The sequence below is a fragment of the Dendrobates tinctorius genome, unplaced genomic scaffold (assembly GCF_039654945.1).
Source record: "Dendrobates tinctorius isolate UK_male_01 unplaced genomic scaffold, ASM3965494v1 ptg000021l, whole genome shotgun sequence".
NCBI classification, from domain to species: Eukaryota; Metazoa; Chordata; class Amphibia; order Anura; family Dendrobatidae; genus Dendrobates; species Dendrobates tinctorius.
In genome coordinates, this window is record NW_027361689.1 from 41,712,978 (window position 1) to 41,739,771 (window position 26,794).

Genomic DNA, 26,794 nt, shown 5'->3' on the forward strand with positions numbered 1-26,794 from the left:
TTCTCAAGAACTGGGGCTCTGAAGACGAGTATTCTGAAGTTTGAAAGTTATCCTCTACATGTGGAATAAGTTCCTGATCTCTGTGGTTCTGAATGTTGGGACCTCCATGACCCAGTGAACAGGTCTGTGTGCATGGAGCAGTGGTCGATCATGCACACTGCTGCTCCATTCATTCTTAGGGGAGTGCAGAACACCAGCTGAGCGCTGTGCTTGGCTCATTGAGAATGTATGGAGTTACAGTGCACGTAATCAACCTCTATTCAAACAAGTTCGTTTTTAGGATCATGAGGGTCACAGCAATCCGAACTCCAGAGATCACGAAGTTATTCCCTGACCCTATCCCACAGATAGGGGATTATTTCCAAACTTGAGAATACCCCTTTAGCAAGCTCTTATGTTGTTGAGATCTTTGTGCACCTACAGAGACGCTGGCCATCAGTTGTTGCATTAGACCTGTCAATTTGCCAGATGAGAATATGCTACATGGGTTTTATGTTTTTTTTTATCCATTCGCTTCACTGTTTTTTTGGTAGAAATTGGTGAAAAAGCCTGATGATAATTGATATTGTTCCAACATCAGCTGCCATCAGTTGAGACACAAAAAATCTGATCTAGATGGCCTGGATATATACAGTACATTCCCGACCTAACTTTTGATTTTAAACTATTTGATCAATTTTATGTTTTTCTTTGGAAATTATCTTTTGCTGTTGGTTGGTATAAGACTTTAGCGTCACAGTAAATGTCATACAACTCAGAACTCGAGCCCTGACGTTAAAAATACCAATTTTAAACCCAAGTGATAAAATCATGACATGCGAGGCCTACTAATGAACTTGGTCATCCCAAGAGTCGGAAGAGACTCTACATCCGGTGATGGACAGATACTGCTTGTGATATTGACATTTTCCTTACTCCTAGCCAAATGTCACTTCCCATACATAACATTTATTAATCAATGACTGTAGGTTGCAATTACTTTTTATAGACGATGGCAGATGTTATTTATATAGCTGACGCTCTCTTCAGTCTTTCTGAAACAGAAGGTCACAGAAATGGAAATCTTCTAAAACCCAGTAGTGATAGTCTACTGCTTCACTGCTGCGGGTTTTCTAGACCTTACACGACTTTACGTGGGTTCACGGGACAATTCCAAAATATAAGAAGAACAGCTCCAATGTATAAATGGTGGCATGTAGTGTATGATAATTGATTGCAATGCCAGTAGCGACTTATTTCCTTTAGAAGAAGGGTGACCTTGAGTATGTCATGCGATCAGCAGGAGGTAAGCAGACCATAAGATGAACATCAATGAAACCAGCGATTTCGGCAGGGCCTACCTTCATCTCAGTAACAGGTGAAAAACAATCTGGCATGTTGGATGTTAACATCCTCGAGTGTTGGTTCTCCTGGTAGATAGGCCACCATTAAAGGTGTCTGATAGCAGCTTATTCCTTATTAAAATATTATCTTCAAAGACAAAGAAGTATCAGACTAAGGCCGGGGTGCATTGGATGCCATATGCTAATGACCCTCGCCTCCTGCTCTGCTGCGAGCGGGAGCCGAATGACATGCATCTGTGCTCCGAGCGTACCGCACAGAGAGGATCGGAGCACAGCTGCGGAGGAGGCAGAGAAATTAATTTCTCCATCTCCTTCATTCCCGGCGTCGCCGTATAGCGCACAGCACTCGGATGATATCCAAGTGATGTATGCTGTGTCACTCGCACCCATATGCTTATATGGGTGCAAGTTCGGAGACTCAGCCGAGTGTCGGTGACAATCGCAGAATGCTGCGATTTCACTTGGACGCTGAAAATGTCCGAGAAAAAGAACATTTATGGGAGCTGCCCCATAGATGAGTACTGGTCCGAGTGCTATGTGATGTTTTATCGCATAAAGCACTCGTCCGTATTCATCGCAAGTGTGACCCCGGCCTAAGGCTGATTTCACTCATCCAACTTTCACTGTCCGAGTACGGACCATGATGTCCGGACTGGCTGTCCTGATATTCTTGTGAGGCTGTTGAGTTCAGGGCACGAGACTTGCGGCTGGTTCAGACATTGTGGTTTATGAAAGTCAAATGAATGAAACCAACCTAACACTATTTGTTATAATGGCGTTTGTCAGTTTTTCCTTGGTTGACCTTCGTTTTGATAGGGGAAGTAGCACTTTCCAAGCACCATTTCGAGATGTACTGTTCTTACCAATGCCCACTGCAGTCCAGCATTTCAGCTTATGTCCCATGATCCTTCAACTCCTCATCCCATTTGCTACTCATATGAAGATCCCCAACTACTAGGGCCCACCATACACATTAAACTGCTGTCGTCTGAACTATAGTATGAAACATCATTCAGCCAATAGCCTTCTTGGCTGGCTCACCCATATACAGTGGGTACAGAAAGTATTCAGACCCCATTAAATTTTTCACTCTTTGTTTCATTGCAGCCATTTGGTAAATTCAAAAAAGTTCCTTTTTTTCTCATTAATTTACACTCTTCACCCCATCTTGACTGAAAAAAAAAACAAAAATGTAGAAATGTTTGCAAATTTATAGAAAAAGAAAAACTGAAATATCACATGGTCATAAGTATTCAGACCCTTTGCTCAGACATTCATATATAAGTCGCATGCTGTCTATTTCCTTGTGATCTGTTATGAGTTCATTTTCCCCTTCACCATTGAGGTCTGATGAACTCCCTCTTCTGGTGAAGGAAGGTAGTGAGGCTGATTATCAAACACCTGAGCTGGTAGAGGATGACTGGGTGACGGGAATTGCTGACTGGATATAAGGCAGCCGATGCCCTTCTGCCTCGCTGGTGATTTCTCTGAGGGATTCTAGGAGACCAGTCTGATTCCTGCTCCTCAAAAGCTAAGTTTTCTGCCTTGCTTTTTGCATTTGTGTTTTGGTTTTATTTTGCCTTGCTTTTCTGGATTCTGCCATTCCCTGCTGGGGTGAGCTGAATTCCTTTGGGTCTTTTTGCTCTGTCTTCAGAAAATACCTGAGTACTGACATAGTCTTTTTGAAGCCTAGCGTCTTCAGGGCCTTTTTCCCTGTCAGTCTGTTGGCTCTTGTTTTGATAGGGTTTTTGGCGGATTGCAGACAGCAGCTTTTCTATCCTGTCCTATCTAGTTAGCTTGGGCCCCATCATTTGCTCAGTGTATCTTTCTATCTGTGTTAGTGTTTTTTCTTCTTGCTTCACCGTCATTATATGTTGGGGGCTGCCTATTGCTTTGGGGTCTGCTCTGGGGCAGTTTAGATTTCCCTTTCTGTCTTTAGGCTATGTAGTTCTCCGGCTGTGATCGAGGGGTCTAGGGCACCGTAGGAACCCCCCACGGCTACTGCTAGTTGTTGTTGATAGGTTCAGAGGTCTGCAATCCGATAGCTGCCAACTTCTCTGGTTTTCTGGACTTAGCTAGCATTTCTATTTTTGCATCCTACGGTGACTCGTTCATAACAGTGATCCTCCTTGAGATGGTTTTACTTGAACGTTTTGAATTTACCAAATGGCTCCAATGAAAAAAAGAGTGAAAGATTTAAAGGGGTCTGAATACTTTTCGTACCCACTGTACAAGAGTGCTTGTTCGGAGCCATCATGAGACGTGTCTATGCGAACAGTAAGCAAAATGCAAATTCAGACATGCCAGATTCTTATAGGCATTGTCTGGCATTAGTGTACAAATCTGCAGTCACTCTGTGTGACTTCAGACTTACAAATCCTTACAGCGCGCACACTGCATGCTGTGAGGATTCTCCTGTGATGGGAGCGGTGGCCATGTGACCACAAGTATGCGATTTGAATACATGTGGTCACGTGCTGACTAGACGTGCACGACCTGTCTCAATGCAAGTGTATTGAGCGAAGCCGGAAATGACTAGTTGGAATGTGACTGGAAGTATGCAAATCACAGTAGGCAAATCCCGCAGTGCAGGAGTGACTGCAGACTTGTACCCCCAAGGACAGGCAATCCCTCTAACTCTGCCGGCAATCAATTTGTCTAGGGCCCTAAAACACAATATACTATCAGCCAAACCTATCGATATTGGATGGTACAGTTGACACAGGTCTGGTATATAAGGAGGGTTTGTCCAGGAAAGGCTACAAAGGGATTTTCTGCCTATAGAGGTTTAGCTTGTTTATGCATTACAAAAGAATAGTTCATTGATTTCAATCAGGACTACATAATACCTTTATATCCCTTGTGGTGGCGCTGTATAGAAAATTAACATTTTTCTTTTTGCTTGTTACCAATTGCAGCTGATCATTACTTACCCAGCAGAGGGTGCATCCTAGGATCACTTCATTATCTAACTGTCTAATAACAAACGTAGTGGTGTTTTCCCCAATCTAGTCTATTTTGTAGGCTCAGACTTAGCAAGTCACCGAAGACACAGAAAATGCACAAGAATTTAAAAATATCCCAGCGATTTTTCCTTTATTTCCCACTTTTCTTTGATACTTTATTGTTTCATATTAGTGAAAACTGAAAAATATACAAAGAAATCTTCTCTGGGTTTATCAGGACCTCAGACATGTCTTTACAGTTATGTGGCTGTAAGTAAATTGGAATTGGCTGCAGCATGAACCTTGCCCCTCTGTGGCAGTAACCTCCCTTCCTCTGCAGCTTCAACTTCCCCCCTCTGCAACAGGAACCTCCCCCCTCTGAAGCAGGAACCTTGCTCTCTGCAGCAGGAACTTCCCCCCTCTGCAGCAGGAACTTCCCCCCTCTGCAGCAGGAACTCCCCCCCTCTGCAGCAGGAACCTCCACCCTCTGGAGCAGGAACCTCCATCCTCTGCAACAGGAACCTCCACCCTCTGCAGCAGGAACCTCCCCCCTCTGCAGCAGGAACCTCCCCCCTCTGCAGCAGAAACCTCCACCTTCTTCTCCTTGCCTGAGGCTATAAGATCCCAGATGAAGATGAGACTGAGCATCTGGAATTTAACCCTTCTGGATTGTTTCTGATCCATGCAGAAAATGCTACAGACTAACAAATTGTGAGGCAACCTTAATTCTTGTTTAAATTATGCATTAATTTGTAGGATCAGTGTTCCTTTAAGAGCTGCACATCACTGTGCCTTATATCCCTATTTTCCGTGTTCTTGGAGTCTAGTCATCTACAAGTGCACATTTTTATGGTGTGCTGTACAGATTTGCATTCGGCGCACAGCACTTTACAATGTCTTTGTGACTGGCTGATTTTATTTTATTTTTTTTTTCAACTTTCACAATGTAGTGGAATAGACAGCCTCCTCGATCCAAAGGTTATCTGTGTCTCTTTATTACAAAATAAGCCTTAGAGATTGCCATATGCTCCCGAGGGTTATGGAAGTGCATTCTGAATAGAGAGAATATTCTCCTTTTCAAGAAATGCGTCCTTGTTATAATGGTTCTGCCTGTGAAATTAGATTAATTTGCATCTTGTTGTAGCTATTATTGTTCAATTGGATACTAAGGGGATTGTGCAGAATAATAAACTGGAGCAGAAAATATATTCTAAAGGAAAACTTATTGCAGAAGTTTTGATGCGGCCATTTGTTTATTTGGAATTGAGTTTGTTCATTAATTGGATTGACTTTGTAACCTGATTTGACTTCTTTGTGGACCTCAACGGTGGCCTAGTCTTCACATTGGTCATTCTTTCAATAGGCTGAGGATTTACAGAATTATTTGGTCTTCATATATCTTCCTTCAAATTTAATCCATCCATCCATGCATCCATCCATCCATCCATCTATCCATCCATCCATCCATCCATCCATCCATCCATCCATCCATCCATCTATCCATTGTAGGGGGGGCACTGTTGCTCTCTGTATTCTGGTTTCCTGTATATCTTCTCTTAATATGGCCATGCACATGAGATAATTGTTGGCTGCTGACAGTTATCACTCCAGATTCCCCCATACGCATGATCAATTGGCTTTGTCTCAACAGGGAGGAAGGTAAAAGCAGCTAGCAGACAGCATTGGCAGTGGCTTATCTCCTCTATAAACAAACAGATTGGGTGGCTGGAATTTTAATGGCCAATCTTTCACTCCTTCAAAAACATCTGTTGGAAGAGAGAGTTGGTGGTCCCAACACACATCAAATGGTCAGTCGGTCCTGCTGGCATCGGCGGGTTTGTCCATCTTTCATCTATTTTGCATGGATGTATTTACACAGGACAGCAGAAGAAACTACACAGGACGCTAAAGAATGTACTTTCCCCTGTGTAAATATTATTTAGAAGCGAGGGATTTGGGTCGAGTAGCTCTTCTGGCTTTCTGGGGTGATGGTTTCTGCTAGGCTTCAAACATGGACCTGCTCAATAGAAGGAAGAAACACAAATAGTGAGCCACAGGCTGAACTGTGTCTTTGAGTGGAATTTCATTACCTGAAAACCTCAATAATATTTTTCTTCATATTGTACTGGTATATACAAATATATCTCTGAAAGTCAGCCATTCTGGGTTGATGGTTTCTGATAGCTTTCAAACTTGGAATTGCTAAATGGAAGGAAGGAACCCAAATAGTGAGCCACAAGCTGAACTGTGTCTTTGAGAGGATTTTCTTTGCCTAAAAACCTCAATAATATTTTTCTTCATATTGTACTGGTATATACAAATATATCTCTGAAAGTCAGCCATTCTGGGTTGATGGTTTCTGATAGCTTTCAAACCTGGACTTGCTAAATCGAAGGAAGAAACCCAAATAGTGAGCCACAGGCTGAACTGTGTCTTTGAGAGGATTTTCTTTGCCTAAAATCCTCAATAATATTTTTCTTCACAACGTACTGGTTATATACTGATATATCTCTTTGTCAGCCATTCTGGGATGATGATCTCTGCTAAGTTTCAAACATGGAGCAGCTAAATGGAAGGAAGAAACCCAAATAGTGAGCCACAGACTGAACTGTGTCTTTGAGTAGATTTTCTCTGCCTGAAAAACCTCAATAATAATTTCCTTGACAATGTACTGGTATATACAGATATATCTGTATTTGTCTGTACATTATTGGCAGAAAGAAAAGCTAGAGAGCACCATTTATTGTATATCACAATTACCTTTTTATCTATCTCGCATCTATCTTATTTCTATATATACATTGTCAATGAAGAACAGTGAAGTGTATGATTTTGACTCTTCAGTGAAAACTTGAGTTTATCTTATTGTAAGTGGATTCTTTTGCTCTGAAGAACATTGAAATATATTCCCTTACCTACTTTATATTTGGCACTTGCTGAAAAATATTACTGTACATCTTACTTTAAATAGACAAAAAACCTTGGATGTTAGACAAGAGTCCACCTTTGACCATCGAAATGTCTCTCTTTCCGCCTTCCTTCAGGATCACAGCCCGCACAATCCAGTTGCTATCTTTTTGTGGTTTTTCATTGAACTTTTTGTTAACACTGAATGCATTTGTACTTGTAATATGAATGACACAAGATCCCGTCCTCTATGAATACATGTTAGTAAACCTGCTGTGCAGTTCCTACATCCGGAGACCATTCAATTCCAAGTCTTTTGTACCATAATTCTTTGTTGCAGGAGGAAAAGAGGAAAGGAGCTGCTATCTCAGATAAAGTTTGACACTGAACATGTTTCTTTGGATTCTTCTTTTGCAGCATTCCGCGGAATTGTTGGCTGTCGTCCGTCTTCCCTTCATTCATCCAAGCTATCTGCTCAATGTAGTTGACAATGAGGAGCTGATAAAGTCATCAGAGGCTTGTCGGGATTTAGTCAATGAGGCAAAGAGATATCACATGCTTCCTCACGCCCGGCAAGAGATGCAAACTCCGCGCACAAGGCCAAGACTATCAGCAGGTAACGGAAACGGTGGCGGGAAGGAATATTCTTCATGGTTGGATTGGATGTACATTGGAGATTTAAGCTTAGCATAGGAGTAAGGTGAGTTGTATAATATGGGCAACTCAGGAGAAGACAACGCAAAGGGAGGACAGAGTTTTACATTCCTGATCATGAAAAGGGAGGACTTTTTGTTATTTATGCTGGTCTGATGGGAGGACGAAGAAGGAAATAAAGAAGGAGTTGACATGGACCTATGCCTATATTATTTTTGGTGAGGATGTCAGATGTTGATTGCCTTTATATACTGCTCAAAGAAATAAAGGGAACACAAACAGCCTGTTGCAAATGGAATAGTGTTCCCTTTATTTTTTTGAGCAGTATATATCTATTTAAGGTCAAAGTTGTACCCCATAGTATGGCAGTGGGTGAAGGTTTTTATTTTTTTTACATCAAATCTGATTTCAGCTAATAATTTTTAATTTATGTATATTCTGCTAATTCTGTAGTCATAAGTTCAGATTTACTTTAACCAGTGTCCCTTAATGGACACCGGTTAAAAATTTATAACCTTTAAAAGGTTAATTTTCCATTTTGATTCTATATTGATGGGACCGGATTCAACAGTCATGTATTAATTTTCCATATTAAAAATTTTTAGTTGGAGTAATGACAAAATTGTGGAATGGAATGGCTTAGAAGAGCCATCACCTTTTCTATTTGTGCAGTCGGAAGACTGTTACTTATCTAAATTTCCATTTAAATCTATTCCCTTCATCATATAAGTTTAGAGGTCACTGCTTTCCTGCTGCTGTCATTATTCCCATGTACGTAACTTGCATCCCTGTCCTTACTAACTGTATCATAACAATGGACAGGTTACTGCCGCTAACACAATCAGCACACTCCTCTCCTGCTGCTGCTATGGTTCCCATGGCTATTTTATTAACATAATGATCACCTTATACCTATTTTATGATATTGTCCTTTTTATACGCAGTCTTTTCTTCAGTAACAAAATCACAGAAGTGGACAGGTCACTCTCTCTTAAAATTCAGCATCATCTTCTGCTTATGTCATCATTCCCAGGTCTTGGTTAGCTACACAGTACGTAGTCCACGACTGTCTCATTACATTGTCATTTCCACCTCCACTTGTCCCTTCAAAACCATCACACTCCTTTCCTCCTGCTATAATACACATTTTGTAGTAAGTAATAGTGTTTTGTCACATGAAGACCTGTCTCCACTACCATAATCATACCACTGGAGAAGTCACTGCCTCCCACAAGATCAACACACTCCTCTCCTCCTGCTATAATACACATTTCTTGGTAAGTTATACCATATTCTGTCATATGAAGACCTGTCTCCACTAGTGCAATCATATTATTGAACAGGTCACTGCCTCCCACAGGATCAGCACAATCCTCTCCCGCCGCTGTTATTATTTAAAAGCTATTTAGAGGTGTAGGACTACCCAATACTAATATGCCTATACAACAGATTGATGTGTTCTTCTCCTTTTTCCAGGTGTGGCTGAAGTGATTGTTCTAGTTGGGGGTCGGCAAATGATAGGAATGAATCAGAGGACACTGACGGCCGTCACTTGTTTGAACCCACAAATCAATAAATGGTATCCGCTGGCGAGTCTACCTTTCTATGACCGGGAGTTTTTCAGTGTTGTGAGCGCGGGGGACAATATCTATCTGTCAGGTAAGAAGTTTATTTTACGTAATAATTCTGGATTATAGGCAGGGGTGGCAAGATGTGGACCCCAAAGTATCCTAATATCCTAAGGATCGGCCAAACTGTGTAAAAAAAAAAAAAAAAAAAAGTGTAGTCTGCAATATTTTTGATAACCAGCACAGGCAAAACCGACAGCTGCGGGCTACAGCCCCCAGCTTTGAGCTTTATATTGGCTGGTTATCAAAAATAGAAGTGTCCCCATGCTCTTTTATTTAATTTTTTTAAATAAATGATTTAAAAAGAAATTGTGGGGTCACCCAGTTTTTGATAACCAGCCGATCTAAAATGGACACCTGAGAGCTGATATTCTCAGACTGTGAAGAGGCCTTGGATATTACCTCCCAGCCTAAAATTAGCAGCCAGAGCAACCCAGAAAAGCCACATCTATGAGATGCGCCAATTCTGGCATTTTGCCTAGCTTTTCCCACTTACCCTGGTGCGGTGGCAAGTGGGTAATATATGTAGTGCTTATGTCAGCTGTTTTATGGCAGCTGACATCAAGCCCACTGGTTAGTAATGGAGATGCATATATCAGACGCCCCTAATACTAACCCCATAGTAAGATGTAATAAAGACAGAGTAAAGTCCTTTAATTTAAGTAAATACACAGACTCCTTTATTTGAAATAAAATATCCCCAACCCTCTTTTGCCCATTTATTATAATACCAAAAATTATAATAAAAAAGCAAAGCTATACTCGCCTATCCACCGATAATCCATTAATGGCCATGTCCCACAATGATCCGGATGGTTTGGAGAGCAGTCACATCAGTGATGTAACCACTCTCCATGCCAGCCAGAACACACTGAGCAGAGTGTGAGAAGCCTCTGATCGGCAATAACTTTAATGACATCAGCTTTAATGACTACAGCTGTCAGCTCTACCTGCACTGGTTATCAATAATAGAGGGGAGCCCATGCCATTTTTTTTATTTATTTATTGCACAGGTGCCGACTGGTGAATACTCTCATCATCATACGCCTGCTCTTGGTGCTATCACCAAGACCAGGCGTACAATGATGAGAGTGTAACCTTTCTACCACCGGTCACATCTGGTGGCTAACACACTGTCATCTGCGTCACAGCGTGAGAACTGTAGTGTTCTGACCAGCGGTAACAAACTTACAACTGATCGGAGCTGGTATTTCTCGCTCTGTCATACAGATGACAGCGTGGAAAACACCGAATATTCAGGCTTCCTATTCATTTGAATGGGGTCAGTGCTCAGGTTCGAGTTCAAGTACCGTTCTGGTACCCGGACAAAACTTATTTTTAATGTTTGACCAAACCCTATGGATCCTAACATCCACGGATCGGCCCACCACTAATCTTGTATTCTGGATAATATCAACAAAGCAGTTACTCAATAAACTCAACAAAAAACCACCCATACACATAAGACTAAAGTCAGTAGGATCATCCATCAGGCAAATGTGAATATGTTTTTCTGACTCTCCCTGACAGATGATTTAGGCATGATCTAATACCTCTTACATACACTCAAAACCTAAGATAAAAAAAAATTAGCTAATACCCTCCTGTAAGTAAGTAAAAAGTAATAGTACATATAAATAATATAGGTTACTTAGTACACACTGTTTTTGATCAAAAAAGTGCAAAACCATCCCACCACGACAAGATATAACAAAATCGTGACGGTCCTATGCTGTTTCTAATTTGAAAACTTAACTACTGTATTATAAAAAATATCTCAATGTGAATAAGGGCAGAGCAGGACCTGCGTCCATAAAAAGCTTAAAAATTCAGGTGTGACTGCAAATAATCCTGATATCCAAATAATAAAATTCCACAGAATGTCAATATTGTATATATGGAGTTGTTTGGCAAAACTAACTGGTGTTAATTTTGTGTGGTGCCTCAGCAAGGAAAAGGTCACTTGGTTAAAGGATTAAAAGATAATCCTATCTAAACGGTTCATTACTATAAATGCAGATGATCAGTGGATCAACCATTAGGGAAACAGGAAGAAGCTACACATTTCTACTACAGTGGCCACTTCAGGACAAATGTGATATTACATGGCTCTTATTTAAATAAATGGCTAACTGTTGTGTTGAGTCCTCCAGAGATATTCTTTATAGCTTTCTTTATTGCGTTCTTTTTAGCTTTCTGGCTTGCGAAAGTATTTGCCCCCTTGGCTCTTTACCTATTTTGTTATATTACAACTTGTGTTTAAATATTTTTGTAACCCAATTTGTGTGTGATGCATCAGCACTAAATAGTCTAAGTTGGTTAAGTGAGATAAAAATATAGGCAGAAAATAAATTTATGGGCTTAAATACCTAAAACTTGACATGTGCATACAGGATATATTCACCCCTTTTGCTATGAAGCCCCTAAAAATTTCAATTACCTTCATAAGTCAGATGCTTAGTAACAGGACAGGGAAAATGGTCCAAGTCGAGGGGAAGATGGATGGTGCAAAATCCAGGGATATTCAAGAGTAAAACCTGTTTCAGTCTGTCAGTGATTTGAGACTGGGACCAAGGTTTAACTTCCAACAAGACAATGACGTAAATCATACTACTAAAACAACACTCAAAGGGGTAAGGGGAAGCATGTAAATGTTTTGGAATGGCCGAGTCAAAGCTCAGACCTTAATCCAATTGAGAATCTGTGGTCAGATTTGAAAATTACTGTTCACCAGAGGAAACCATCTAACTTGAAGGAGCTGGAGCAGTTTTGACTTATCCAAAGTGACTTGAAGCTGTAATTGCCGCAAAAGGAGGCTCTACAAAGTACTGACTTTAGGGGGCTGAATAGTTATTCACATTAAAGTTTTGAGTTATTTTGTGCTATTTGTCGTTTGCTTCATAATAAAAAGAAAACCAAACGTTCACAGTTGTAGGCATGCTCTTTACATGAACTGGTGCAAACCCTCAAAAAAAAAAACAGTCAAAGTCCAGATTGTGAGGTAGAAAAATAGGAAAAATGCCAAGGGGGTGAATCCTTTCACAAGCCACTGTATGAGCTTTGGGAACAGCATACTTCATGTAGAATGAGACATTACATTTTATCTCCATTGCTTGCAACCTCCCAAGGAGCCCCATCAGTACAATCGTTAATATGTTATGTATTCTACATAATTGATGTTATGGGTATTACGGTCCCTACCACATAGGGGGTCTTCTTGTAAAAGTTTTATGTTTATGTGCTCGATAAAAGTCTTATTATGTTATTGCATTCATCAGAGTGTCTGCACTCGTGTGAGACGAGCCCTTGATGAAGAAGCTTTTAAGTCTTTATTTTCTCATCCCGGTCAGTAGGGACCACAGTGCAGATGGTATTAAACTGATCCTAGTTTTAAATCTGTATTGAAGCAAAGGATAAAGTCATTACATTGCATTATTTATCCTTCCATACACATTCCCCTGCCTATTGGTCAACCGGTTGGTGTATAGACTAGCCAAGCAAGAAAATACACTTTGAGGAGGATAAGCCTAAGACTTGTTTGCGGCGCGCGTGCTTTTTTTTGTAATTTTGTGTCTATTTGTCTCCAGGCTAATTACATTTCTATTGCTCTAGCTTCTTAATGAGGATCTGCCCACTCCAATACTATGTATTATAGGCATGTCAGACGGCGAGGAAGCATTTGTAAAATAAGAAATGCTAATCAGCTCTACAGGATCCAACACTAGCTCGAGGAAGCTTTAGGCAGGCTTATTCTCAGCGGCATCGAGTCGGAGGCATCCATGACTTGCTCCAGGCTGGCTGCACTCAGGGATCTCGCTTCACTTTCCGTATAAGTACATTTTTCTAAGTACTCTATTCTTACATCACGTTACTTCTGATTAACACTTTCCTATCCACCGCATGGAAAAGATGTGATCAAACAAAGCCATACTGTCCTATGATTTATGAATGACCTACCAGTTCACCGGAGGTCCATAATAAATTATAGAAGCTCTTGTGGACCATGAGCAGTGGCGTAATTAGAGTCTGATGGGCACGATGCAAAATTTGGACCTGGCCCCTCACCTGCATGTTTGTCAGATCTATGAGCCCTTGTAGCGTTCCAGATCCTGTAAAGAACATACATGTTTGCCCTCTCATGTAAAAATGCCCCCCATCCTGTAATAATGTCTCCAATCCAGGATCCTTCCTGTGATAATACCCCCCATCCTGTAATTTAACCACAAAGGAACATTACGAACTTCATTAAAAAAGTAATTTTGCTTACTTTGGTGTAAAATTAGGTCATCAGGACGCGTCATGGGGTCCACATGTAGTGTGTTCTGTTTGTGAAGAACTACTATTACATTGGTCTAAAGGGAAGAAAGAGAGCTTTCCTTTTGGCGTGCCCATGATCTGGGGGGAACCCCAAAATCATAGTGATGATGGCTAATTTTGTTTGTGCAATGTGGAGGAATTCAACCTTAAAAATAAGAAGGAAATGATATACTGGGATCTCTCATCAGCGATTCGCCCTGTGTCTCATGGTCCACAAATACCGGTCACTTCACCTCCGGAGAAACTTGAAGATACACCTGATTCAGAACATGAAGTGCAGGATTCTGATGAAGACTTTCACGCTAATCCCAACGAGCCTCATCTTTTTTCACAGCTCAAATTAAATGATTTAGTCAGGGGCTTGGACCTTCCTAAACATCCTGCAGAACTTTTAGGCTCTAGACTAAAGGAAAAGAACCTGCCATCTCATGGTACCTGTTTTTCATGGTATAGAAGCAGTAAAAAAGGAATTCTTTCCATACTTTTCTCAAGACTGTGCTGTGCTCTAGTGCATTGCAGTGATGTTCCTGGGCTGATGGAAAATGTAACATTGAGTACAATCTGAGTGAGAGAAGACTCTTTATTGATTCATGCAAAAAAAAAAAGTCTAAAAGCTGTGCTGCTGCACAATGGCAGCAAATATGCTTCAGTCTCTTTAGGACATTCTGTGCACTGGAAAGAAAGTTATGAGAATTTAGATTTTATTTTCAAGAAACTTAACTACGAGGATCAAGGATGGTCAATATGTAGTGATCTGAAAGTTCTATCTTTGCTTCTTGGGCAGCAAGGAGGATACACAGAGTACCCCTGCTTTTTGTCTAAATGGAACAGCTGGAATGTGACTCATCACTGGAGCTAAAATAGTTAGCCAACAAGAACATCTTTGCAACTTGGATGCAAGAATATAGTAACGGAAAGTTTAGTTGCTCCCACTAAAGTTCTCCTGCCACCACTCCACATTAAACTTGGACTGATGAAGCAGTTTATGGAAGCTCTGCTGAAAGGAGAGACTTTTAAATATCTGTGTACCAAGTTTTAAGGACTGTCCAAAGCAAAACTCAAGGAAGACATTTTTCTGGGTCCAGATATTGAGAAACTCATGAAGGACGACAAGTTCGAAACAACAATGAAAGCTGTTGAGAAAAGGGCTTGTGATTCTTTTAAAGAAGTCATGAAGACATTCCTAGGTAACAACAAATATCCAAAATTTAAGTCCATCATCGATAATAGGTTGAAACATTTCAAAGCCTTGGATTGTCTGATGAATTTGCAGTTACATTTTTTATATTCCCATTTGTATTAGTTTCCTGAAAACTTTGGTGCTGTTAGCGAAGAGCAAGGAGAAAGATTTCATCAGGATATCGAGGCAATGGAATGACAATAACAGTGTGATGGAGGACTACTGCTGGATGCTTCACAGAGTAGATCCGCAGGCCTTCTATAAGAAAAAAGGTATCAAAAGAAGCTTTGAAGAGAATAGTAAAAGGCGGAATAATTAATTTCCAATAAAGTTTTATAATGAATGTTCAAAACTTTTTCAATAATATAGTGCACATTTTTGGCTACAATAAAAAATGTTCTTGTTGAACTCGCTTGTACCTAAATTCACACACATTTTGTGCAAAATCCATATGTAATGGTTAACAATAGAAGTGTTTTTTTTTAAATTAGGGCATAAGAAAATATAAGAATCAGTCTTTGGACTTGAAAAAAAATTCATAAACCCAAATGTTGCATTCCTATGTAATGTCTCTGTTCAGCGGCTCTTCTCCAAAATATGTAAAAAAAAATATAATCAATTCTACTCACCTTCCTCCACTACCATGTGATGTGGCGTTCTCTTCTATAAACAGCGCAGAAGCTGATGATTTCAGTGTGCAAGGGATGGGCAGCGCAGGATGTCACTGCCACGCACCGCCAATGACTTGCCCCCGGATGTCAGCTGCTGGCCTCTGATTGGCCGGCAGCACGTATTGCAGTGCAGGAACCTGGCAGGTTTTTGTGCCACAATACATTTCACTTGAATGTGCGTCCGAGGATGCACATCTGGCTGAAATAGCGGCTGGCATTGGCTGACCTCCTACTACACTGGCCCGATCGTTATGCCCCTGACCATGAGCTACCAATAATGATCATTTTTGCCATAAACTCTCTCTCCTGAATCCACACATGTAACTGTGATTTGAATGGGTAAAGTAGACTACACCGTTGCCAGACATATTGGACAGACAAATCTGACAGCAGCTTAAGTGCTCCGTAAAAAAAGATTGATCATGTTAATATCCAGCTGCCTAATTACCCTCTTGTTTACATCTTCCATCCGGAGAGCTGGGAAGCCTCGATACAATTGAAATGTCCTGCCAAAATTGTCAGGTTTGGCAACCATGAACTAATGTATATGCCGAACCTAAGACAGCCAAACCATAGATACTTGTTTCGAAAACTCAGTGAACAGTTAAGCCCCCGTTACACGTGGCGAGATCGCTAGTGATATCGCTGAAGCGACAACGATTTTGTGACGCAACAGCGACATCGCTAGCGATCTCGCTAAGTGTGACACGCGGAAATGACCGGCTCCCTGCTGCGATGTCGCTGATCGTGCGCGAACGTTCAGGATCATTTTTTGATAGCTGGCGTCACGCTGACCAGCATGCATCGCTGTGTTTGACGCCGCTTATCAATGACGAGCGACCTCGTTGGCGACTCCGAACTCATATAGATAGCGCTGAAGGACACCTATTCAAAGTCTGAATCGCTATTATAGACAGTGTGAGACACGGTACCAACGATCGCCGTGGTCGTTAGTGACATCACTGATCGCTGATGCGTCGTTATGAAGATCAGCCTGTATGACTGCTTACTAGCGATGCACAAACGATCTTAGCCAGATCGTATCGTTGTCGGAATCGTTGGTGCGTCGCTACGTGTAACGGTACCCTTAGACATACAAAGATCATTTCTGGTAACTTAATCCAAAGCATGGTCAAGATTTGGTCTATTTATGGTGCCAACAAGCACCCATATGTGCCCGCCAGGAGTGCTTTTTGTCACACACAAAATGTTGAAGAAGTAAAACTGGTAATCATTGCTCGTTATTAGGTGCATAGAGGCAAAGCTTACCCTGTTGCCTTGAGGTCATGAGCTTAAAGCCAACCAGAGAAACAGCTGCATGAGGTTTACATCCTCTCTGTGTTATCACGTATGCTTTGTGTGCAATTGCTTCTAGTTTGTAATCCAATTTCACCCACAATGCTCATTAAGTCACTTTATTTGCTTTGATATGTCCATAGAGAAACATATTCCCTACTTTACTGAAGATCAGACGATGATAGAATACCGCCATCTAGTGGACTGATGAGTGAGAAAAATGCTAACCCCTGGTTTTTCCTTTTTCATTAACATTTGATCTTCGATTTAACCAACTTTTTCTTGTACACTAAGAGCAGTGAGTCCTCATCCAGTCCCTGGACTCTCTGTTAGCTGCTAATATATGAGAGGGGCTTAGATTCTTCCTTATTCTATGAGACTACAAAAGGATTAAGTCACAACAGAGATTTCTTACATGTCAGCAAATCGCTGTATAACAAACCAAGCACATGTGAATTTCAGTATAGCAGGTTACAGCTCCGCAATTTCATCCTAAAGCTTTAGAGTTATATAAAATATGTAAATTACATGTTCCTATTCAATAACCCCTCTCCGTACCCTCTAGGTGGCATGGAATCGGGGGTCACACTTGCGGACGTGTGGTGCTATATGTCCTTACTTGATAACTGGAATCTGGTCTCCAGGATGATCGTTCCAAGGTGTCGGCACAACAGCCTCGTGTATGATGGCAAAATCTATACAATAGGTGGCCTTGGTGTAGCTGGCAATGTTGACCATGTTGAAAGGTAAGAGTTTTTTTATATGTCTTTCTTTTGAAATTTTCATAAATGTTACGTAACTTGTAGAAATATACTGATTTGCTGCAGAGCCCTTATGATATGGTCGATAACTGGTGACAGATTGAAAATAAGTTCCTCACTATTCTGCAACTTTACCTCTTCACACTGATAGAGCCAAACCTAGACTTTGAGCCTTGAGGGGTACTTTGTCTATAGCCTAGTTAGACACCAGAGCACAGTCTTCTTAAAGTTTTTAGCCATGGGTGGCTTTTCTTTGCCCCTGTGAGACTTTCTTCTTTTAGATTTTACCATAGAATGTAGCTTTCCTTCAAAAAATAATTATCATCCAAAGTTCTATTTTTCACAAGATTCAACACAATGTCCAATACTAAGATCTTTTCTTGATATGATTTTTGTATTATAGAGATGATCTTGAGTGAACCCTAGTATTAGAAGTGGTTGTTAAACGTAGGCACTGACTATGACCTGGTTTCACTTTTCATCCAATGCTGAGGGCCACAGCCTCGAATTAGACTTTGAAACCTAGATGATTCTGGGCCAACAACCTAGTTAGACAGCAGAGCTGGCTTTCTTTAAGTTTTGGTCAGAGATGGCTCTTTGACCATTATGTGGGATTCAGGATTCAGAACAATATTAACCATAATATGTAGTTTTCTTTTAAAATAATTGTTAAATTTGCATCCAAGTCCAACACAAAGATCTTGACTAGATTATTGTGTAGCAGTGATGATCTTGAGTGAGCCCTTTTATGAAAAGTGGTTATCAAAAACAGTAAAGAAATATGACCTGATTTCACTATTCGGCCAACAGTGACAGCCACAGACTCCATTTAGACTTTAAGCCCTGGAGGAATTATTGGCCAACAGTCTAGTTAGACACCAGAACAAAGCTGGGTTTCTTCAAGTTTTTGGGAGTAGTGGTTTTTCTTTGACTCTTGTGGGGCTTTTTTCTTCTAGATTTGGTGAATTATTAGCCATAAGATGTAATTTTCTTTAAAAAATTAATTGGTCAATTACCCTCAAAGTCCAGCGAGTAGATCTTTTCTTGATGAGATTCTTGTGTAACAGAGAAGATCTTGAGTGAGCCCCAGTATTAGAAGTGGTTATCAAAAACCTGCCATCAGTGTTTCGCCAATATTGACATCCACATCCTCTGTTTAGACTATGAGCCCTGGTAGATTCTTGGGCTACGATCTAGATAGACACCTGAGCAGACCTGGGTTTGTGCAAGTTTTGGTCAGGAGTAGCATTTCCTTTACTATTGTGAAGCTTTATCCTTCTAAATTTGGCTTAATATTAGCCAAAGGACGTAGTTTTAAAAAAAAATAGTTAATTAATTGTGATCCAAGTCCAAGGCAAAGTTTTTTCTTGACTAGATTCTTGCTTAGCAGTGATGATCTTGAGGGAGCCGTAATGTGAGAAGTTATCAAAAACAGGCGAGGACTATGACTTAGTGGCAATATTCGGCTGTCGCTGAAGTCCACAGCTTCCAATTAGTTCAATTAATGTCCATATTTTCACGAGCTCCACCATTTTTTAAGCTCCACTTTTTGGGACTTTCGTATTTGCTAAACTTAAAAGTATGTCTTCTTCTCAAAAGGAACCATATTCAGCAAATGTTGGTTAAAAGTGACTTCTTTGTGACAGATTTAGTGTATCCATAAATATCTCGCCCCACCATGGTATATTATTTGTGGCGATCGGGCAAATATAGATGTTCCATCTGTGCAGTAATGAACATTTTAATTAGCTAATATCAAAACTTTGGGTTACTGTGTGAATTTGTTCGTATGATCTCCCGCTGGGTCCTCAAGGCCCCAGTAAGAGGCTGCTAAAGGAGTTAAAGTCTGTCCAATTAGGGTGTTTTTTACATAATATCCCATCGAGCCCCGGTTTCTATATCTTTGCATTACTCAACAGGGACCCTGTAAACCTTACTGATGGGATTTGCAAGGCTTGAAGTTATAATTAATCTGCAGTTATCTGTGTGCTGATTTATGAGCAGAGACAGCACAGGAAAAAAAACAGACTAATATTATACGTCCCATCTGGTTTATTCTTTGAGATCAAATATTTTTACAGAGAAAAAAAAAGAGGGGGTTAATTGGATTTTCTAATCTGACTTTTTGATGTGCCTATGGCCATAAAATTGACATTCTGAACAAAATTATGCCACAAGGCAATTACTGAGGGAAATTCACGCACGGAGCCTCGTGCATTCAACCTGATGGTTAAGTGATGGTGAAGAGGATGCTCAAACGTATCATTTCTGGTGAAGAGGAACAAATATCAAAGGGATATTTAAAAAATATGCAAATGTGTTAGAAAATACTTAGACTGATCTGCTAATTCCTCCTCCACACTACTGATCCAGGAGGACCCTGATGGTTCATCACTTGACAATGCATATGTGACCAAAGTTGGCCATCGTTGACCTCAGTGGAGATGCCTGCAAGTACTGCACAAGACTAAGGCCAGTGATTGGCTGCAACTGTCATGCACACACGGTCGTCACTGCAGGTCAAGTGAAAGACCACCAGGGACCTCCAAATCCTTAGCCCTGGAGTGGCATCAAAGTATCACGAGTATAAGGTTTTTTTTTGTTTAGTTCTTGGTTAAAATATTGAGATACAGTGTTTAAAGTCCCTTTACCAACATAGAAGAGGATTCTTTACTGTTAGGGCAGTGAGAATCTGGAATTCCCTGCCTGAGGAGGTGGTGATGGCGAACTCAGTCGAAGGGTTCAAGAGAGGCCTGGATGTCTTCCTGGAGCGTAATAATATTGTATCTTACAGTTATTGTTAGGTTCTTTAGAAGGATGTAGATCTGGGGATTTATTCTGACAGAATTTTATAGGCTGAATTGGATGGACTAATGTCTTTTTTCAGCCTTACTAACTATGTTACTATGTTACTATGTTTACCTTTGCCCATGGTCATATTGGACCATTTGAGGACCAAATGGACTACCATACCATTGGTGATCAGTTTATTATGTCCACTACTCAACTCTTCTACAGTATTTAGACCAACAAAAGAATGACATCTTACATTTCTCAGAAAATTACAGGTAGAGAATGGCACTATTAAGAGTCAATCTTCTGGTCGCCAGGAGAAGAACTCTATCAGTAGATATGTTCCACCATGTACTGATATCTACATTGCTTGGATCAGTCATGGCACATCAACGTTGTCAATGTAGGTGCCACTCTATCACCAGCCGCACACCAGCTCCCTGTCCAATCCTGCAAGATGAAATTCATCTACTCTCCATGGTAGTCCTGTAAGCAGTCAACTGTTTGGATAGAACTTCAGTATTATCTTATATTGCCATTTTTCTTTAAGATGGTTCTTTTCCCCCACGCATCACATAGCAGAAACAAAGCATTAATTCCCTTTGTTGCTATTAAAGCTCCAATCTTCGAGGTTCATACTCCATTTTGGAACATTTACATATTAATTTCACTTCAATTGCCAAAGCAATGGTGACATGGGTTCTCTTATTGTGAAAAAGACCTGGATTACGATGGTCATTCCCTTTTTTCAGAAGCTTCTACAACAATAAAATGATTACTCGTAAAATTAATCATCGATCAGCTGTAATCTCCCGGAGGAATCTGGCTGCAAGAGTTCAATTCTCCGGCATCAGAAATTAAAGTATACTTGTCCTTTCAAAACTGTATAAAGGCTTGGTCTTTTTGCTCTCATTGCCGATAACAATTTAAAACTGCTTTTGGTGCAAATACTAGTGTAGTATATTCAGGACCTGCACATGTTCACTGACTAATATGCATCTTTTCTTTTTTAGTTGATAGTTCCATTTTCAGTGCATCCTATTGGCACATTAGGTGCTGGAACTTCCTTTCACTGCTTTTATGCATGCCTTGCTTCTGTCATTGTCCAATGACTTACCTGCCCTGAAATTAAAGCTTGCCTCTCCTGTTACGACTCCTTGCAGTTTGATAGGAGAGAAGGAGCATGAGGACAAAGAACTGACCCCACTTCCTTTGGAGACAGAAAGACTCTCTCCCACTTCCTGTAAAGAGAGAAAGACCCTCCCCCTACTTCCTGTAAAGAGGCAAAAACATTCCTCAAATCCTTTAAAGATGCAAAGACCTACCCCCAACTCCTGTAAAGAGGCAAAGACCTGTCCCCAATTCCTCTAAAGAGGCAAAGACCTGCCCCCAATTCGTGTAAAGAGACAAACATCTGCCCCACTTCCGGTGGAGAGACAAAGACACTCCCCCACTTCCTGTAGAGAAACAAAAGCATTCCCCAAATTCTGTAGAGAGACCAAGACTGGCCCTCACTGTCTGTAGATAGACAAAGACCTGACCCACTTCCCGTAGCGAGACAAATACCCACACTCACTTCTTATAGTCCTTATCGGGGTCGCTACTGCAAGAGATGGATTACACTTGACAATAGGCAGCAGACAGAAACTTATACAGATAAGAGACCTAGTGACCAGCACTTTGGAGTGAGAACATAGTTTTGTATATTCATCATATTATCTATCAAATGAGTTAAAGTTTACTAAAAGTCCTGGGACCAATTAAGCAAAGCTCCCAACCATCAAGGATCCAGCAAGACAATCCCAATTTGGAGGAGCTGTATCCCTGTCTCAGGAGGTCAGGGCAATTTCTCCGGTTTTGAACACCCAACATGTAGCATTGGAGGCAGGAGCAAAAGCTACAGTATGAGCCCCAGGCTGCATTGTGTAGCTTGGGAGTCTTTTCTCTATTTGAATCTGCATTAGATAAACCAAAAGAAAAATGGTGCTACAAAATATCACACAAATATATCAACTTTATTAAATGTAAAATATAGCGGATTTTGTTAAAAAAGCAAGAGTAGCTCAATGGAGGGCTAACACCAAACCTCCCAAGGCTATAAACAGAATAGAATTAGTATGCCCTCACACCTATTGACGTACATTCCTTAATGGTTAACATATACATGAGGTAGAAAAGTATAGGAGGCAAACTTACACAGTAGAAATGTGGAGCCCTGTTAGGTGTGTAGCCCTGTGCCCCAATGAATGTTTCACCGAGCTTCATCAGGGGGCATGTTCACAACATAGACTAGAAGGAACTTTTTATGGTTTTTATAGTACAAAATAATTACTATACAGTAATATACTTGAGTATAAGCCGAGGCACCTAATTTTGCCACGGAAAACTGGGTAAGCTTATTGACTCGAGTATAAGCTGGGAATGCATTGTCCCTTTATCCCTGTCCTGCTATGCATGGCTCGCCCTGTCCTGGTATGTGGCTCCCCCGTTTTGTCCTGGTATGTGTGGCTCCTCAGTCCTGTCCTGCTATGTGTGGCTCCTCCGTCCTGTCCTGCTATTTGTGACTCCCCCCACATCCTGTCCTGCTATGTGTGCTTCCCCCATCCTGTCCTGCTATGTGTGGCTCACCCTGCTGTATGCATGGCTCCCCGGTCCCACATTGCTCGGCTGTCCCACATTGCTCGGCTGTCCCGCATGGCTCGGCTCCCCCCCTTCCCATCCTACTCACCCTCCTCGCGCCGTCTCTGCATCTATGTTGTCCCGGTGCCAGCAGCTCTTCCTGTGTTCAGCGGTCACGTGGTACCGCTCATTAAGGTAATGAATATCTGCTCCACGCCTATGGGAGTGGAGACGCGTGCATATTCATTACCTTAATGAGCGGTACCATGTGACCGCTCAGTACAGGGGAAGTTGCCAGCGCCGGACAGAGATGCAGGGACGGAGATGCAACGACGGCGCTAGGAGGGTACGAATGATGTCTTCTTAAAGCCGGCGGCTGCAGCTGTCACTGTGCCACAGCCGCCAGCTCCTGCCGCTGCTTCGCCTCTCCCCCTCCCCCGATGGCTTTCTGGACAATGACTCGTGTATAAGCCGAGGGGGACGTTTTCAACACAAAAAATGTGCTGGAAATCTCGACTTATATACGTGCATATACAGTAAATGTTTTTAAATGCGTTTCTTCAGGCTTCCCATAGAAGGTTATATTTAAAAAATGCACCAAAATCATAGAGTTCAGCAGTGTCTTTGGACACACAGTGGATGAAGTTTTCATGAACTCACATCCACTTTGCTTCTACAGTTGGGCTGTGTTCAAGGTACCGTATATACTCGAATATAAACCGATGCGAGTATAAGTCGAGGCACCTAATTTTACCACAAAAAACTGAGAAAACGATTGACTCGAGTATAAGCCGGGTATGCATTTTCCCTTCATCCCTATCCTTGTGTGCATGGCTCCTCATCCTCATCCTTTTATGCATGACTCCTCATCACTATCCTGGTATGCATGACTCCTCATCCCCATCCTGGTATGTATGGCTCCTTATCCCTATCCTGGTACGTATGACTCCTTATCCCTATCCTTGTATGCATGGTCCCCTCATCCCTATCCTGGTATGCATTACCCCCTCATCCACATCCTTGTGTTCATCGTCCCCTCATCCCCACCCTGGTATGCATGGCCCCCATATCCCTATCCTGGTATACATGGCCCCCTCATCCACATCCTTGTGTTCATGGTCCTCTCATCCCCACCCTGGTATGCATGGCCCCCATATCCCTATCCTGGGATGCATGGCCCCCTCATCCCTATCCTGGTATGCATGGCCCCCTCATCCCTATCCTGGTATGCATGGCCCCCTCATCCCTATCCTGGTATGCATGGCTCCTCATCCCCATCCTTGTATGCATGGATCCTTATCCCTATCCTGGAATGTATGGCTCCTTATCCCTATCCTTTTATGCATGGCCCCCTCATCCCCATCCTGGTATGCATTGCCCCCTCATTCCTATCCTGGTATGCATGGCCCCCTCATCCCCATCCTTTATTCATGGTCCCCTCATGCCCACCCTGGTATACATGGCCTCCTCATCCCCACCCTGGTATGCATGGCGCCTCATCCCTTTCCTGGTATGCAGGGCTCCTCATCCCTATACTGGTCTGCATGGCTTCTCATTCTTTACCTTGTATTCATAGCCCGGTCATCTTTGTCCTTGTATGCATGGCTCCTTATCCCTATCCTTGTATGCATTGCCCCCATCAAAAAAAAATAAATAAACCATCCTACTTACCTTCCTGCGCTCCCTCGCAACGTCTTGTTCCGGTGCCAGCAGCTGATTTATGCTTGTAAGGCTGGTTTCACATTAGCGTTTTTGTGCGCAGCGCATCGTGCGCATCCATGCGTCATGCGTACCAATGTTTAACATGGTGTACACATGGTCTTGCGTTTTCCTGTGTTCGTCTGCATTTTCGTGCACATGTGTTTCTTTCGGGTGTGCGTCTAGACGCGCAGGACGCAACATGTTGCATTTTTGGGTCCGTCCAAAGGCGTAAAAAAAAAGAATGCTCACGGAATGTGACAAAATAACGCATTACAGTCTATGGGAACGCAGGCGTGTGCATGGACATGCGTTCATCTGCGTTTTTGTGAGCATGCGTTTTTTGAGTAAATATGTCTAGACACTGGTTTAAACCACCCCCTACACAAAGAAACATTGTTTGATGTCCCATTGGTGGAGTCTGTTTCAAGGATTTTTCAAGGATTTTCCTCCTGCGAAATGTGACACCTAGAAAACGCATGCACATAAAAATCGCAAACGCATGCAAAAATGCATGCACGTTTTTTAATGCGTTTTTACTTGCGCACGATGCGCTGCGCACAAAGACGCAAATGTGAAACTAGCCTAAGAAGCACATGGCAGTGGCATCATGCGCTGCTCACAAGCAGAGCACAGAACACTCACAGAGAACACTCACTGCTCCCCACTCTGGGATTATGTGCGTGGAGGGCAGTCAGCATTCATTGCTATTAAGTATCACGCAGTGTCAGCAGCAGCCGTCGTGCGGTCACGTGTGCCCGCTACTTAAGAGGAATGAACATTCACTTCTCTCCACTCCCATGGGAGTGAATAGAAGGGAATATTAATTTCTCTTAAGTAGCGGGCACACGTGACCGCCTGGCTGCTGCAGAAAGCCGGCAGCCGCAGCTGTGACAACTATGCCCGCTATTACAGAGAAATGAATATTCACTGCCAGTGCAGTGAATATTCATTTCTCTTTAGCAGCGGGCACAGGCTTTAGCAGCAGCATCCAGCTCCTGCTTCCTGTGACCCGCTGCTCCGCCGCTGCTGCTCCCCCTCCATCTTCTGGGCCCTTGCTCGAGTATAAGCCAGGGGGGGGGGCGTTTTCAGCACAAAAAATGGGCTAAAAAACTCGGCTCATACGCAAATATATGCGGTAAATGCTTTTTTTTCTGCTGTGTTTTTTTTGCAGAAATATTACTGCTTTTAACTGTCAATTCAGATGTGATTTAATGAAAACTGCTACCCACTGGGGGGGTCTAAAGATGCAGATGAACTGTGCAGTTTTGGTTATTTTTTTTCTCTATAGGCGTCTATATGGAACTTGGAAAAAAAATGTTTTTTTTAATCAAAACATTTGTATTGAGCAAACATTACTTACCTCCTACCGCTCCCCCGCTGGCTATCGCTGATCGCGCGAGAACGTCCTGGGCCGTTTCTCGTCGTCAGCTTCCTGCTGGGCTTTCTGTGGCGCCGACGAGCGACGCGTGGACGCGGGCGAGAGGATGTCAGGATCGCCTCGTCTGACAGGTAAGTAACGACCCCCGACCCCTGCGATGTCGCTGGTAAGATCTGCCTGTGTGGCAGCTCACTAGCGACCACTTAGCGATGCACCAGCGATCCTGACCGGGTCATATCGCTGGTCGGGATCGCTGGTGCATCGCTAAGTGTGACAGTACCTTATGACATCATGTGATTAAAAACTGACTAGCTGAATCCTTCTAAGCTCTTTGTCGAAACAGGAAGTCTCTTTTCCCTGCATGAGTCATCATTACAGCTACAATACTACATCACTGAAAGGCCCTTGGCAGGAGGGAGAAGTAGAGCAGCTGCGTGAAAAGATGAAGAGGAGACAGATCGAGAGTGCCAGGGACTTGAAAGTGATGTAGGATTCCAGTTCTAATGATGACTCATGGCGAGAAAATAGCCTTACTGCTTCTACATAGAGGTTAGAAGGATTTTTTAGTTAGTCAGTTTTTTATCACATGATATCATAGACC

At 42.0% G+C, this 26,794-nt stretch overlaps 1 protein-coding gene across 1 annotated transcript in view; it reads left to right on the forward strand.

The window, feature by feature from the left end:
• The window catches only part of KLHL29 (kelch like family member 29), a 1,048,894-nt gene that overhangs the window by 885,010 nt on the left and 137,090 nt on the right, over nt 1-26,794 (forward strand). Inside the window, exons 10-12 of the mRNA XM_073568302.1 lie at nt 7,613-7,811; nt 9,326-9,508; nt 17,507-17,687. Of these exons, the coding sequence (XP_073424403.1) occupies nt 7,613-7,811; nt 9,326-9,508; nt 17,507-17,687 (563 nt within the window). The remainder of the gene's footprint in view (nt 1-7,612; nt 7,812-9,325; nt 9,509-17,506; nt 17,688-26,794) is intronic.